Source organism: Anabrus simplex, chromosome 1 (genome assembly GCF_040414725.1).
Source record: "Anabrus simplex isolate iqAnaSimp1 chromosome 1, ASM4041472v1, whole genome shotgun sequence".
In the NCBI taxonomy this organism is placed as follows: domain Eukaryota; kingdom Metazoa; phylum Arthropoda; class Insecta; order Orthoptera; family Tettigoniidae; genus Anabrus; species Anabrus simplex.
The window spans coordinates 1,637,171,885-1,637,188,114 of record NC_090265.1 but is presented as its reverse complement, the minus strand read 5'-3'; the positions used below and the strand labels follow the sequence as shown (position 1 = coordinate 1,637,188,114).

General features: G+C 40.7%; 1 protein-coding gene across 1 annotated transcript in view; it reads right to left on the bottom strand.

Moving 5' to 3' along the window:
• The window catches only part of LOC136858639 (myrosinase 1), a 106,010-nt gene that overhangs the window by 21,960 nt on the left and 67,820 nt on the right, over window positions 1-16,230 (bottom strand). Inside the window, exon 6 of the mRNA XM_068229383.1 lies at window positions 12,886-12,980. Within this exon, the coding sequence (XP_068085484.1) occupies window positions 12,886-12,980 (95 nt within the window). The remainder of the gene's footprint in view (window positions 1-12,885; window positions 12,981-16,230) is intronic.

Sequence of the window (16,230 nt, the reverse complement as noted above, 5' to 3'; positions counted from 1 at the left end):
GAAGGAGGAAAGAATTGAGTCTGAAGAAGTACAAAACTTACAGATGACTGAATGAATTTATTATTATTACTAGCTGATGTACCCGTGCTTCGCTACGGGATTCTCAGAAAGACTTTGTGGTTTTCTTAACTGAAATTCCATAGGTCATTACAAAAACGTAAGTATGAATGTAGCGATTAAAAGCAATGCTATCATATAAAATACTCGATCAAATGGAAAGCCGCACGTTTTATCACTTTTAACGAACAGTGCTGCGGTTAGATTGCGGTGCCAATCTAATAGTCCAAACTTCCAGAGCTGGGATGACCAGGCCGCAGATTGCCATGAACACTCATCTGCCATTATTCCGCTAAATATGCACACTGTTCATTCCAATCAGTGCCTCAGAGTAGGGATTGAATAGCCCGAATGTTATGATGATCCAATGTGTTACGTACCAGTAGTATCAGAAAATTTATAAACCAGGGAAATGGCATGCTAAAGAAGAAAGTTACCTAACTCCCCAGCTACTTCCCATCAATATTCAGGCAGGCTGTTACACTCTGTACGACTGGGCGAGTTGACCGTGTGGTTAGCGGTGCGCAGCTGTGAGCTTGCATCCGAAAGATAGTGGATTCGAACCCCATTGTCGGCAGTGCTGAAGATGGTATTCCGTGGTTTCCCACTTTCACACCAGTCAAATGCTGGGCCTGTACCTTAATTAAGGCCTAAGGCACTCCTAGCCCTTTCCTATCCCATCGTCGCCATAAAACCTATCTATGTCGGTGCGACGTAAATCAAATAAAAAATACTCTGTACGCAGCAGTAATCCTATCTATCGGAGATGAGGGGCAACAGAAGACACAAAGCACATCACGACAAACAATGGTCAATGTAATGTTATTGTTGATCAATGTTATGAGGTTTCTATATTGTAGGCCTTCACATTTAGTTTTCTTTCAACTCTGTGATTTGTAAAATATTATATGCCGTAAACTATAGTTTCTTATTCTCCGACTTTACATACCGATTTTCATTAAATACTGTTTACCCATTTTCTCGTAACTCGGCGCTGATATGGACTTAGTAACAAAAATCCAAATTCATGAATATCTTTGTGATCATAGCCAGTACGGTAACAATGTATAAGACATGAATAATAGGAAATTTTATACTATATAACCTAGTTATGTAGCATTCGTCGATTACACCTCTAATAAGAAATATTTGAGAATTACATTTTAGGCCTTCCCCTAAACTACCATTTCACTCAGCGTGAATAAAATAATTTACAGCCTAGACTATAGCGACTTATTTCCTGACTTTGCATACCGATTTTCATCAAGATAGGACTACTAATATCAACAATATTTGAGAATTAAATTTTAAGCCTTCCCCTAAACTACCATTTTTCTGAGCGTGAATACAATTATTGATAGCCTAGATTGTAGCAACTTATTCTCCAACTTTGCATACCCATTTTCTTTAAAATACGACCACTAATAACATAAATAGTTGAGAATTCAATTTTATGCCTTCCCCTAAACTACCGTTTCACTCAGCGTGAGTAAAATGATTTATAGCTTAGATTGTAGAGGCTCATCCCCCGACTTCACATACCGATTTTCATTAAATTCTCTTCAACCGTTTTCTCGTGATGCGTGTACAGACAGACAGACAGACAGACAGACAGACAGACAGACAGACAGACAGACAGACAGACAGACAGACAGACAGACAGACAGACAGACAGACAGACAGACAGACAGACAGACAGACAGACAGACAGACAGACAGAAATTACAGAAAAGTAAAAAGTGCATTTTCTTGTTACTATGGACATGACCGATACAGAAATACCATTATTTTCAGATTCTGAGCAATGTACAGACAAAACTCTTATTTTATATAAAGATTGATTATTTTCTATTCAGTAAATAATATGTATTTTCCACTTAATTTTACAGTATTTATTTGAATTATTCCACATTTTATTAATGAGTTCTTATGTTAACTGTTGGATGGGGCAGCAGTCAATAAGCTTCTGGTGTACGGTACCAGGTATTCTCTTATTGACTGTGTGATATCATGGTCAAACGAGAGGTGGAGTCTGACATTTGAGGGGCGAAAGCAGTAACTATGAAGTATGCTGCGTTGTCATATTTACGTCCACCTGCGGCATATCACCCTTTCATGCAGGCTGAATATTTAAACAAATATGTAGGCCTAATGCAATTCAATAAACTTTGAGCCGTTCTTAAGCTCGTGCCAATAATTCCAGCATTTAAGACAGAACACGTCATTGCCGATAAATATGAGATTTTATAATCACTAAAATGACAAAAATGTCAGCAAATGCACATGTTAAATCAATCAATCAATCAATCAATCAATCAATCAATCAATCAATCAATCAATCAATCAATCAATCAATCAATCAATCAATCAATCAATCAATCAATCAATCAATCAATCAATCAATCAATCAATCAATCAATCAATCAATCAATCAATCAATCAATCAATCAATCAATCAATCAATCAATCAATCAATCAATCAATCAATCAATCAATCAATCAATCAATCAATCAATCAATCAATCAATCAATCAATCAATCAATCAATCAATCAATCAATCAATCAATCAATCAAAGCCGTAGACCAGCCAAAACCATCTTAGGGCAACCTCTAAGGTTCTTTACCTTAGTTGTAACATCGAGATCGACAATTGGCGGTCTCACCATTACCTGACATAGAAACTACCCCAGGCCCTAGTAATTGCACTATGTTTTCTCGGTCATCGCATTCTGGGGGACCGAGAACACCATGAGGGAATGTATCGGAGCGTCCAAATCTCTTCGTCCCAAACGCAAGCATTTTCTTGGCACCGTCAACATCAATACACTTCTCAAAACTGGCAAATTGAAACAATTAACGGGCATGTTGAACAGACTAAACATCCATATTTTAGCTCTTCAAGAAATCATGTATACGGATAAAAATCACTTCAGCAAAGGTAAACCAGCAATTCTAGTCCTTAACACACCATCGCAATTTGGCACCGGGTTTGCAGTAGGAAAGAATATCATAAATTCAGTTATAAGTTTCACATCTCCCTCTGAAAAAGTGTCAGTGCTGGCAATCAAATCAGGAAACAAAACCTATGCACTAATCATTGCTCATGCACCGACAAATAATTACAACCACAAAGACCCAGAAAAGGTGGAGGAATTCTGGGAACTTCTAGAAGAAACTGTAACCCAAATTGCTAAGCATCATGCCAAATTTTTGATGGGAGATTTCAATGCACAATTGGGCAAAGAAGTACAAAGCCACCGTAGGACTGTACCCTGCCTAGAAGAGAACCAATAAAAATGGGGAATCACTTCTGTGAGATGTTGTATCTGAAACTAATGTCAACTCATTTTCTAGCACACCCGCAGAAGAAAACAACCTGGAGGTCCCCGAACATCCATTTAGGAGAATTTCAGATAGACCGTGTGGCTATTACAAAGAGAAACCAAAAGGAGATCATGAATGTAAGAGTCAAGAAGGGTATCATCGACTCGGATCACCACCAATCACTAATCAAAGTGAAGTTTCAAACGAACAGACCCAAATGTAGCTGAAGGCGAAACTCATGAATCGACCCAGAGTTTTTGAATAAAAAATCAAGCTCTTTCTTGGCCAATATCTCTGAGCAAAATGCTACTAGTTGATCAGAACTTAGAACGAAAGTGCACCAACATGCCACCGAAGAAACGTAAACATAAGTGGTGTTATAACTCCGCATGAAAGTATGGAAAGACTGAAATTTGCAGAAATCCACAGAGAAGTGGCATGCCTTTATAACAATCCAGAAGGAGGAGACATCAAAGATTATAAGGTTCCAAGAGCATCAATGTGATCAGACGAGACTGGCAGAAATCGAGCAAGAGTTCAAGAAAAACTATACTAGAAACTTTTACAGAACTTTTAAAGAAGAATTGACGAGTTATAGGGCACCAATTCTATGTTTTAAACGGCTGGATGGGACTTTAGAAACAAATAATGAAGAAAACTGTAAACTTTTGGCAGACTACTTCAAAGGCCTTCTGAAATGTGAACCTCCTACTGGAAAAAACACGTTTGAAACGTCAGAACCAAATCCAGATTCAGCAGGGGCGAATATAGAATATATTTTTCAGGGGGTGGGAAGATTAATGTAAGATTAGCTTAAGTAAATTTAAGAGGTCAGACGATTTCAAACACTTTAGAAAGGAAAAAGGAAACATTGATTTGGGCTGATTCATACATACATACATACATACATACACCAATGGTTACAAAACGAAGTCCAAGTTTCTTGGTACACTTGCAAACTTATCAGAACTTCTTCGTCACTAACTATAATGTCTCTGTGGATAGAGAGTAAAGCAAGCCCGTTAAGCCTACTTTCAGATGGGCTGTTCCTTAAGTAAGTCTTCGGTTTCCTTAGGCTAGAGATAGTTCTTTCTACGGTTGCGACAGAAACAGGAAGAACTGCGAGTAATTTGAGAAGGGTATAAATGTTGGGGAAGAAAGTCTTGTCACATTTTTCTAGAGAACTTACAGCCGTTTTTGGAAGATTTGAAGGATTTTCCTGACTCCACTTTTCTTTCCACAACATAAACTCACTTTGCACAATCTCTTTGTGTGACAGGTATTCTTCGTAGAAACTAAAAGCAGCCTCCAGTGAACCGAAATCTGTTATGATGCACAATTGTGGAAGGATGTTTTGTAAGGACGCAACTGTTTCCTTGTGAGATTCAAAGCGTTATTTTAGTGAGTTACAAAATCGTCCAGGTATGGCACATAAACAGCTACTCGATACTATTCTTCTTCTGTGGTGTTTGAAGGCGGCAAATTCTTGGAATCTCTTCTTTAATGTCACGTTTTGCAGCAAATGACTTTACTTGATTATACAAGGCTCTAAATGAGTCATCAGCATTTGCCCTCTCCTTCGATAGAAGGTGTAAGACACTCGTGACCTTAGTCGAGGCCAGTGGAAGATCTATATTTTTGTTTTGAAACTGCTCAGATAAGTTATGCGTGGTTGATAGCATCCGGCTCAAAACAAAAAGATTAACAAGAAATGCAAATTGACTAATAGCACTCCTTAGAGTGTGAGCCTTAGATGCTGAATCACTTAATTCCTCTTCTATATTGCAAAAGGAGAGAAAGATAGGCTCCAAAATGTCTTTAAATAAAATTACTGAGTCGTGCCTTTCTACCCATCGGATTTCACACAGTGAAATGAGTTTCTTTTACTTTTGTTCTGGACAACATTCAGAAATCATTGATTTCAATACTTCGGTTATTTTGGCTGACATATGAAAGAATCCACAGACTTCTTTTATGACACCCATACAGTTTCTGATAGAAGGTATTTTGCTCGTATCTGACAAACATAAATTTAGAGTGTGTGAAGAACAATGTGTATACAGGGCCAACGGTAGCTTTTCTCTGATGGAAGCTTGAACGCCTCTGAATCGCCCGCTCATCGTGGCAGTACCATCGTACCCTTGGCCTCTCATTTTGCTTAGGTCAAGCCCTAATGTTGACAAGGTCTCCAATATTGTGTTGGCCAAACCTGCTCCAGTGACATCATAAACAGGGACGAATGTCAGAAAATCTTCTCTGATTTTGAAAGTTTGGTCCTTTACGTAACGTACACAGAGAGAAAACTGTTCGATTTGGCTGGTGTCAGTGGTTTCATCTGCTAAAACGGAATAAAAAACAGACTTTCTGACATTTTCTACAATTTTAGATTGGATTAAGTGTCCGAATGTGCTAATAAGTTCGTTTTGAATGAAAGAACTTGTGTACATCGTCTTCCCACCACTGGTCATTTATTGGTCTTCAAGAATATTATCTCCACTGTTGGCTCGGTATCTCAACAAAGGTCGAAAATTTCCATCATTTTGGTCCGGTTCTGCAAGGCTTATTCGTACAGAGTCACGATGACCCCTTAGAGCTATTTGCTGCCTCCCGCAAAGTCGTACTGTCTGTATTATCGGGATTAGCCGTTTTCTATTATTATCAATATCCAGTCTTCTTTGGGCATTTACTTGATTGATAACACTTTCAGACTTTTTCTTAACTATATCTTTTATATTTTCAGCGATCAAAACATATTTCTTGTGATAGGATAAGCTTTCATGTTTGCTAAACATTTCCCTGGCTTTTTTAAGATTGGTAAAAGCCTGAGTGACCAACGCCCCTGCTACTTGGTGATTTCCTTTCCCTACATTTTCGGTATGGGAAAATAATACGCAGTACTTGAAAAAACATCCAGATTTTTCCTCTGAATAAGCTAACCACGTAAATTCTTCTAGCCACTTCATTTGAAAAGATCTAGTATGATTTGAACTAGTAATGGAGGTAAAATTGTATCCAGGCTGAGGTTTCCAAACATTTTCTAATATAAATTTTTTTCGTTTGTGAAAGACTGAACGGAATTGTTTTGACAATAGTTTCCAATATCATAGATATTTTTCCTTACTTGGTTAGGCCTACTATCCTCCATAACCGGAACTACATTAATTGAGCTCGAAGTAGCGACATCACAAGAAGCTGTTCTAACAACGCAGCCAACTTCAGCATTGTCACCGTCGCGCCCATTTGCACTTTATCCACTACCGACTTCAGGACTATCGCCAAGAGGTTTATTGACACTTGTTTTTTTGGCAAAAAGTTTTGAATGGAAGCTTGCCTCTTCATTACGATTGTGGTTCACTTACGGCCAACTTCAGTATACTGATAAAGTAAGTAAACATTAACACTTAAAACAGCACCATACTTCAGTACAACAGATGTCGAACAAACGTAAACAACAACCAATGATTGCCACTGAACTGTTCATCACACCTCTGGCGCCCGGTTGTTGTGCTGGCCTCTGGTGGCGACTGGTGTAGTTCAGTTGTCCGCGCACGCGCGGATAGCCGGGCGGGAGCGGGAGCTTCCGGTGTTCAGTGATCACTGCCACGAACTTCACACCACTTCCACCCCACTCCCCTCACCTACAGGGAAAAGTAGGCGATGCCTTCGCGCATGATTCATTACAATACTTCAGATTACGGTACTTAGTTTTTCTTTATATTCACTATTTCGGGGGGTGAGGGGGGCAAGGCACCCTGGACCCCCACCTTATATACGCCCCTGAGATTCAGAGCCTCCAACAATAGAAGAAGTTGAACAGATAATACACGAGTTAAAAAATAACAAAGCTCCAGGGGAAGATGGTATAATTGCCGATATGTGGTAGCTAAGTGGCGGAAATCTCGCTCAGAAAATCCATAAAATTCTTACAGATATCTGGACCAGTGAAACAATTCCTGAAGACAGGAGGTGTGCAATAATTCGCCCATTACATAAAAAAGGGGATAAAACTTGCATAAATAACTACAGAGGTATTTCTCTACTAGCAGTCACTTGCACATTTCTTTCAAAATTCCTTCTCAAGAGACTCTAAACGCAAACAGATCATTTGATTGGAGGACATCAGGCAGAGTTCAGGAAAGGCAGGTCGTGCGCAGAACATATTCTTAACCTCAAGACCATCCTACAAATTCGTTAAAGCAGGCAAACGGTGATTACGTTTGTGGACTTCAAAAAGGCACATGACTCTATAGACAGACCGACACTTTTCCGTGTACTGGAAAAATTCAAAGTATACAGGAAACAAGGGAATTAATCATGCAAACTCTAACAGGCACCACTTCCAAGGTTGCATTTTTAGGAACATTTTCTGAACCATTTGATGTTAAAACAGGAGTCCGACAAGGAGATGGGTTATCCCTTTTATTGTTTAATCTTGTTTTGGAAAAAAGTGATTAGGACTTGGGAAAAAGAAGTTGAAGGAATAACCCTTGGCAGATTACGTGAAAACAAAATTAATTTACTGTGTTTGGCCTTCGCTGATGACTTAGTGGTGTTCTTCAATAACAGACAGGATCCATAGCAACACTCCATGAAATTGCACCCAGGAAAGGACTACAGATCTCATATCAGAAAACTCACTACATGGAAGGTTATCTTCGGTACCTAGATCGACAACCAATGAGAACTCAATATGGCAAAATACCTCAAGTGTCTAAATTCAAATACCTGGGAGAAGTCATCCAACCTTCAGGACTGAAGCAATCAAAGAAAGTGTCTCTAAACTTCAAAGAGCATACAGACTCACTTGAAGCAGCTATAATAAAACATCTCTATCCCGAAATGCAAAATTGAGACATTATAACACTATAATCAAGCCTGGAGCACTAAACGCATCTGAAACATTGATCGTCGGGGGCAGATAATTGATTAAAGATGTAGAAAAGCAAGAAAGAAACATCCTAAGGAATTTTTTGGACCAGTCTGTATAGGGGGAATTTGGATAATAAAGAAATCTCATGAGCTGTACCAACACTCAGAGAAAATCTCGGATACAGTGAGGAAAAGACGTTTGAAATTGCATGGATTCATCAGAGATTGACCAAAATAATTCTGAACCTTGCCCTATCAATGAAAGTAAAAAGCAATTCGCTGCTCGAAGATGGAAAAGATCTTCAGGAAATAGGCATCACAGATGACATTGTGTTAGACAGATCCAAGTTCAGATAATTAGTCAACAATGACCGCTTTAAACATCATCCAAGCACTACCAGCAACAAAACCTAGTCAGAAGATCGCAAGAAAAGCCACAGCGTGAAGATTATGAGATTTTGGGAGAAGGAAAAGGCAAAGACATTACGCTTCTTAGTTGGGTATAACGAAGAATGAAGAAGAATGGACTATTATTTACTTTAACATTGTTTAAAACGCACACATAGATGAATGAAACCTGTAATATATAAACAGGTGTATTTTTCATACTTTGAAGTTATAGGCTACTTGGCAATGGTTTACAGCAGACCGTCCCAAGCAGGTAGCACCGTGGACTACCCCGGAGGGTGGGGGCGGTAGAATAACACCCACGCTATCCCCTGCCTATCGTAAGAGGCGACTAAACGGTGCCCCAAGGGCTCTGAACTTTGAAGCGTGTGTTGGCAACCACGGGGCTCTTAGCTGAGTCCTGGCATTGTTTCCACTTACTGTACTTTTGCCAGGTTCCTCAGTTTCATCTGTCTTATCAGAACTCTCTTGGTCAACTCTTGTTCTTCTCCGACGCCGACGGTATTAGAGCACTCGAGGCCTAGGGAGTAATTAATTTACCCGCCCTTCGTAGCTCTTGTCTTCCTTTGGCCCATACCTTCATTTTTCGAAGTATGGGATTTCTTCCATTTTTCTCTCTCTGGTGTTAATAGGAGATGGTTGCCTAGTTGTACTTCCTCTTCAAACAATGACCACCACCATCACCATCAGGCACCTCCGTGCTCTCCGAACCGAGAGCAAGCCCCGAAGGTGAGAGCAAGTCCGTGGGAAAGAAACGGAGCAGAGTAAAATGTATGCACGGCACATTTTAGGAGGCAGAGAAATAATTCAACTTGACCTTATCTTAAGAAAAAAAACGGAGCCGTTCATGTTTGTCATTCTCAACTTTTGTAGCTCATAAAAAATACGATAGATATTTTTGTCAATCTATATATATATATGTAGGCCTATATATAACAAGAGTTTTGTCTGTACATTGCTCAGAATTTGAAAAGAGTGGTGTGTTTATATAGGTCGTGCGCACATGCACTTTTTAATTTTCCGTCATTTCTACTTGTCTGTCTGTCTGTCTGTCTGTGTGTCATCACGAGAAAATAGCTGAAGAGAATTTGATGGAAATCGGTATGTAAAATGAGGCACCATAATGTAGGCTATAAATAATTTTATTCACGCGGAGTTAAATGGTAGTTTAAGCGATGGCCTAAAATGTAATTCTCAAATATCTATGTTATTAGTGATCCTATCGATAAATACTACATAACTAATCTTATATAGAATTAAAATTCCGATCATTTAAGCCTTATCAATTTTTATCGTACCAGCTGTGATAACTCAGGAATTCATGAATTTCGATTTTTGTTGCAAAGTTCATATCAACGCCGAGCTACGGGAAAATGGGTGAACAGAATTTAATAAAAATCGGTATGTAAAGTTGGAGAGTAAGGCACAATAGTCTACACTGTAAATAATTTTATACACGCTGCATGAAATAGTAGTTTAGGGGAAAGGCCTAAAATGTAGTTTTAAATACCTATATCATTGGTCCTCTCGTCTGGCTTCATGGCTAAATAGTTAGCGTGCTGGACTTAGGTCACAGGGGTCCCGGGTTCGATTCCTGGCAGGGTCGGAAATTTTAACCATAATTATTGGTTAATTCCACTGGCACGGGGAGTAGGTGTATGTGTCGTCATCATCATCATCATCATCATCATCATCACGACGCGCAGGTCACCTACGGGAGTCAAATCAAATGACCTGCACCTGGCGAGCCGAAGTACTCGGACACATCCCGGCACTAAAAGCCATACGCCATTTCATTTCATTGGTCCTCTCGAAAAATACTACATAATGAAAGGATCATTTGTGTCTTAACATAGTTTTAGCGTACTGTGATAACAGAGTTCATGGATTTAGACTTTCGTTGCTCAGACAATGTCAACACCAGCACTAATTAATGGCGTGTGGCCGAGTGCAGGTCTTTCGAGTTGACGCCGTATATGAGAATGGGGCCCCACCTGTGATGAATTCTTATGCTGAAGACGGCACACACAACCAGCTCCCGAGCCATTGGAATTAACCAATGAAGGTTAAAATCCCCGACTAGGCCGGGAATCGAACCCGGCACCCTCTGGACCAAAGGCCAGAACGCTAATCATTTAGCCATGGAGCCCGACAACACAAGCACTGGTAACATGGAAATATTGTTCAATGTGTTCATTGGCGATGGTTTTTGTCCTGATTGTCTTAAGGTGTATACCTGCGCGGTTATTGGTCCATATCGACGAGGAAAATTGTGATGATGATTATAAAAATGAGAAAAAACCGTAAATGTGTCCGTATTCTTGAGGAATAAGACGAGGGAATCATGAGAGAAGGGAGAACTCTCTTTACATTAGATGCCTTAATATCACCGAGTCGGAAGAAAACTACAGTAAATGTGAAGGCCTACAGCAGGGCCTCTCAAACGCTCAAAATATCACGCGTGCATATCGAGGCGTAGAGACTCCGTGCACTGTGCATCGTTCCGACTCGACTCAACTCGGCTTGACTCGGATGGTGCAGTGCGCTGAGAGCGACGAAGCGTTCGGTGATAGACGGCTTGTTTATCAGTGAAATAGATAAGCCCAAGACAACAACATAATAATGGAGCAACCTTTTTCAAAGAAAGGAAAGACTTCTGAAAGTCCATTTCAATCGAACTTGGAACTTTCGTATTTCTTTGTCAGTCGTGATGATAAAGCCAAATGCTTAATCCGTGGGACAATAATTATGTGATTTAATCAAAAAGATTTTCCAATACAATGGCTTTGCTCAAATTCTACGAGAATTTGTCGAAGGAAGATTTTTCCTAAGCTGCATCGAGAAGCAGCTAAGATTATTTCTATATTTGGTTCCACATGCATATGTGAAAGGTATTTTTTCCTGCTTTGACTTGTATGAAAACTAGATTGCGTGCGAGTAGGCCTATTTCTGATTGTAATTTAAAGAAGGCTCTCAAATTGCTGTCAGCCTGTCCCTTGTTGCAGGCATAACTGATATCATTGCAAAGATGAAGGGAAAGAAGAACTAGAGAAGATAAATTGTCTGCTCAAACCAAATTGAAAGAAGAGTGTTTTAACACCGGTAACGTTGTCCCATACAACAGTGTATCCGCTCACCGCACATAAACATTTCGCAGTGAGGGGAGGATCAGCGGGGAAGGTGGAGAAGGCGAAGACAGGCCGAACGGGTGAGACAAGTGTAGGGGAAGTGGAGTGGGGGTTTGCATTCTGGTCAACCTAGTGAAGTTGTCTCCTGCACCTTGCGCCCGTGCACTGTACGGCGCATGCACCCTGAGAGGCCCTGGCCTACAATATCGAAAAATCATCAAATTGAATAACAATAATATTATATTGATCATTGTTTGTTGTGATGTGCTTTGACTCTTCTGCTGCCACTCATCTCTGATAGATGGGATCAGTGCTGCGTCCCGAGTAAAACACCTTGCCTGAATACATTGGCCGGGGAGTTAAACAAATTTTCTTTTTAGCATGCACTTCTTCTGGTTCAGTAAATTTCTGATAACTATTGGCACTTAACACACTGGTTCATCATAGTATTCAGCTATTCGATTCCTACTCTGAGGCGCTGATTGGAATGAGCAGTGTAAAAACTTAACGGTATACGGCAGAGGAGTGCTCTTGGCTGTCTGCGGCCTGCTCATTCCGTAGCGAAACACGGGCACATCAGCTAGTTGGCTATACGTCGCACCGACACAGATAGGTCTTATGGAATAGGAAAGAGCTAGGAGTGGGAAGGAAGCGGCCGTGGTCATAATTAAAGTACAGCCTCAGTACTTGACTGGTGTGAAAAAGGGAAACCACGGAAAACCATTTCAGGTCGACCGGCAGTGTGGTTAACAACTGCGATGGAAAGAAAGGTTGTAAAGGTAGGAACATTAGGCAGAATCATATGGTTGGTAAGACATGTGGACAATCGAGATACAGCTTCATCAAATAAATAGTGAATGGCATAGGAGCGGACAGCTATGCTCTCAGTGAGAACACTGCGAGGGCCTGCCGAACATGTCTGCGTACAAGCCATTGTGTTAGGTAGCATATTCTTGCTGTGAGAGAACTGGAGTATTTCAGATGAAATTATACGTCAAAACATTTCATGTTCCTGTGATTAGTACCTCCATTTTTAGATAAGTCAGATAAGTGAAACGTTGGTTACATTTGCATTTTATTGAAGATAGCAAGACTTACGTAAAACTGTCTGGCACGGTCGGCGGCAGCGATATCCTCTGTAGAGTTGGTCAGGGGTTCATACCAGTCTGACTGGATAGTGATGGACACCTTTCCTGGAAGAAAGTAAGTAGAGAACTTGATAATGGTAGTGCACACTACCTGTTTTCTAGATTCCATAATGTTATTTATTAATAAGTTAAAGAAGAAGATAGAAGCGCTGCAAATATGAGTCGACAGTCGAGTTCATCACTTATCTTGGACGGAACACAAGACCAACATATACCGGTATATACCGGGTGGTTCACCGGCCCCTTATTGTTTCCGTACGTAGGTAACCCAGTCTACCTCTGTGTGTAGTGGTTAGTGTGATTAGCTGCCACCCCCGGAGGCCCGGGTTTAATTCCCGACTCTGCCACGGAATTTGAAAAGTGGTACGAGGGCTGGAACGGGGTCCACTCAGCCTTGGGTGGTCAAATGAGAAGACTAAGAAAAATGGCGACTAGTGTGATGAGTGAGTAATTTTCGCTCCGTAAACATCCTACTCGATTCGCATAATAAGTTGCAGAAAGCGTTTAATCTGTGCATAGTTGTGGAACATAAATTGACAAGCGTCAGTTCTACACTCCCGTCATGGCTTTGAAAGAAGCAACTAGGAAAATAAGTGAATTTGAAGAAGTGATGAAGGTCTTTCAAGCTCGCTTGGACTCCGCTGTAAGTGCTGCCAACCCTCCGACTGTACTTCAAACGCTGGACGGCGAATTCCAGGCATTCAAGTCGCAAGTAAAAACTGCAATTGGTGACCTGAAGAAACAACTAAGTGCGATAGAGGATAAAATTCAGAAACAGGATGAGGCATTAGATGAGGCAGAGCAATATAGTCGCCGAAATTGCCTACTGCTACACGGCGTCCCGGAAGAACCGTCTGAAGATGTATATAATAAGTCTTTGGATATAATAAAAACTAAATTTTCGATTGAGCTCTCAATGAGTGACGTTGACCGCTGTCACCGACTGGGGCGCCGAAGCCGGACATCTGCACAAGTGGTTGCGCAAGGAAATCGTCCGATTATAATTAAATTCCTGCGCTATCATGATCGTGATCGTGTGTGGCGAGACAAGCATGCACTGAAGGGGAGTGGACTTCTTATCACAGAATCCCTCACAAGTGTGAGAAAAAGTATATTAAATCGTGCTAGGGACTTTTGGGGACCAAGAAACTGTTGGACTCAAGACGGGAGAATATGTGTTTTGAAAGATAACACAAAGTTTCAAATATGCACGATTGCGCAACTAAATGCCTTAGCTGTGTAGGATGAACGAGTGGACTGTTAAATTTTATTATGTGTGTTTTCAGTAGTTTACGTTTGTGTGTGAGTGAGTGTGTGTATGTAATAGTCAGTGGATGTATTCAGTGCTGTTCTCAGGTAAGCTCATCTTATTTCATGTACCTACTATTAATTTTCCTGTTATGTTGGTAGACGAATCTATCCCTTGTGTCAATGACCCGCATTCCTCGCCGCCCCTCTTAACTCAACCCTCACCCCTCCCATACTCTGAAGCAACGGGATCCATTCTGAGGCGGCAGCTGATGAATCACCCGAGAGCTCTCTCGTGTTGTCACCTAAATTCACTATCCATTGCAGCTCACCTAGAAGAACTACAGGCAATTTTCGAAAATAATAAGGTGCATTGTATTGGCATATCAGAAAGCTGGTTACGTGGAGATTTGCCGTCATGTGCTGTAAATCTCGACGGATACTCGCTCTTACGACATGACCGTACTGACAGACGAGGTGGTGGAGTAGCCTTTTACTACAGGAATGATTTAAAATGCAAGATTATCTGCACCTCAGACCCAAGCCTTCCCCTGCGACCTGAGTATATGTTTGTTGAACTCGACTGTAATAAGAAAATATTAATAGGAATTGTATATAAGCCACCTAATATTAGACAAATGGGGGAAATCGAAGCAGCTTTAACTGATCTTATCTCGGTCTACGAAGATGTCATAGTCATGGGGGATTTTAATACTGACTTGTTAAAACAAACTAGTGAATCGGATAAGTTGTGTCACATATTCCATGCTCTGAACATGGAAATCCTACCACTTAAAGCTACGAATCATGTCTACTACCCTGACCACTCGACTCACACTTTAATTGACCTTATAATTTCAAATCAACCCCAGAAAGTCGTTAAGCATGGACAGATCCCTGCTCCTGGGATTTCAACTCACGACTTATTGTACTTATGTTACTCTATCCGAGGACTGAAGTATAAAGCACGCTACGTTATTTTAAGAGACATAAAACATATTGAATTAGATGACCTACGTAATGACGCATATAACTTACCGTGGGATGACATACGTAATTTTTATGACATTGACTCAAAAGTCAACAGATTCAACTCATTAGTGCTGAACTTGTATGACAAACATGCTCCGGAGAGGCAGGTAAGATTTACCCGCCCCCCTTCTCCCTGGCTGACGACCGAGATAAGATCTGTTATGGCCAGCCGTGACCGTTGGTACAGACAATTCAGACGAACACGTGACAAATATGACTTTGAGCAATACAGTATACTTAGAAACAAAGTTAAACAGCTAATTAGAAACAGTAAATGCCGCTACTTTCAACAATTAGCTGGAAATAATAATTTAAACCAAACCTGGAAGAAGTTACGATCTCTGGGCATAGGCAAAGCCGTAGAAGAGCACATTCCCACCATATCTCTAGATACCTTAAATGATTACTTTTCTCAGCCTAAAGTCGGACCAGTTCCATTACCAGCTAATCCCACAAACTTAGCACGCTCTTCCGAGTGCGACCAGTTCTCTTTCCACACCGTTAGCGCAAATGATGTTAAACGTGTACTCTACTCTATCACTTCCGATGCGACAGGTAATGACGGTATCTCTATAAAATTAATTAAAAACATCATCGGGGCTGTACTACCAATACTGACTCACATATTCAACTACTGCCTGATCAATGGAGTATTCCCTAACGTTTGGAAAGACGCACTAATAAGGCCTATCCCGAAAAACAATACCTTGGATTCTCCATCAGATTACCGCCCTGTGTCCATCCTGCCACCCCTCGCAAAAGCACTAGAACGTCTGATTCATGCACAAATCACTGTATACCTGACCCAAAATTCCCTCCTTGACCCTTTTCAATCCGGCTTTAAAAAAGGACATAGTACCGCGACAACATTACTGCGAGTTACGGACGACATCAGACAAGCGATAGACCAACGATATGTGACTGTAGCAACACTACTAGACCTAAGCAGCGCCTTTGACACAGTTAGCCCTGGGTTACTATTGCTGAAACTCCGTAGTCTCAACTTTAATATGAC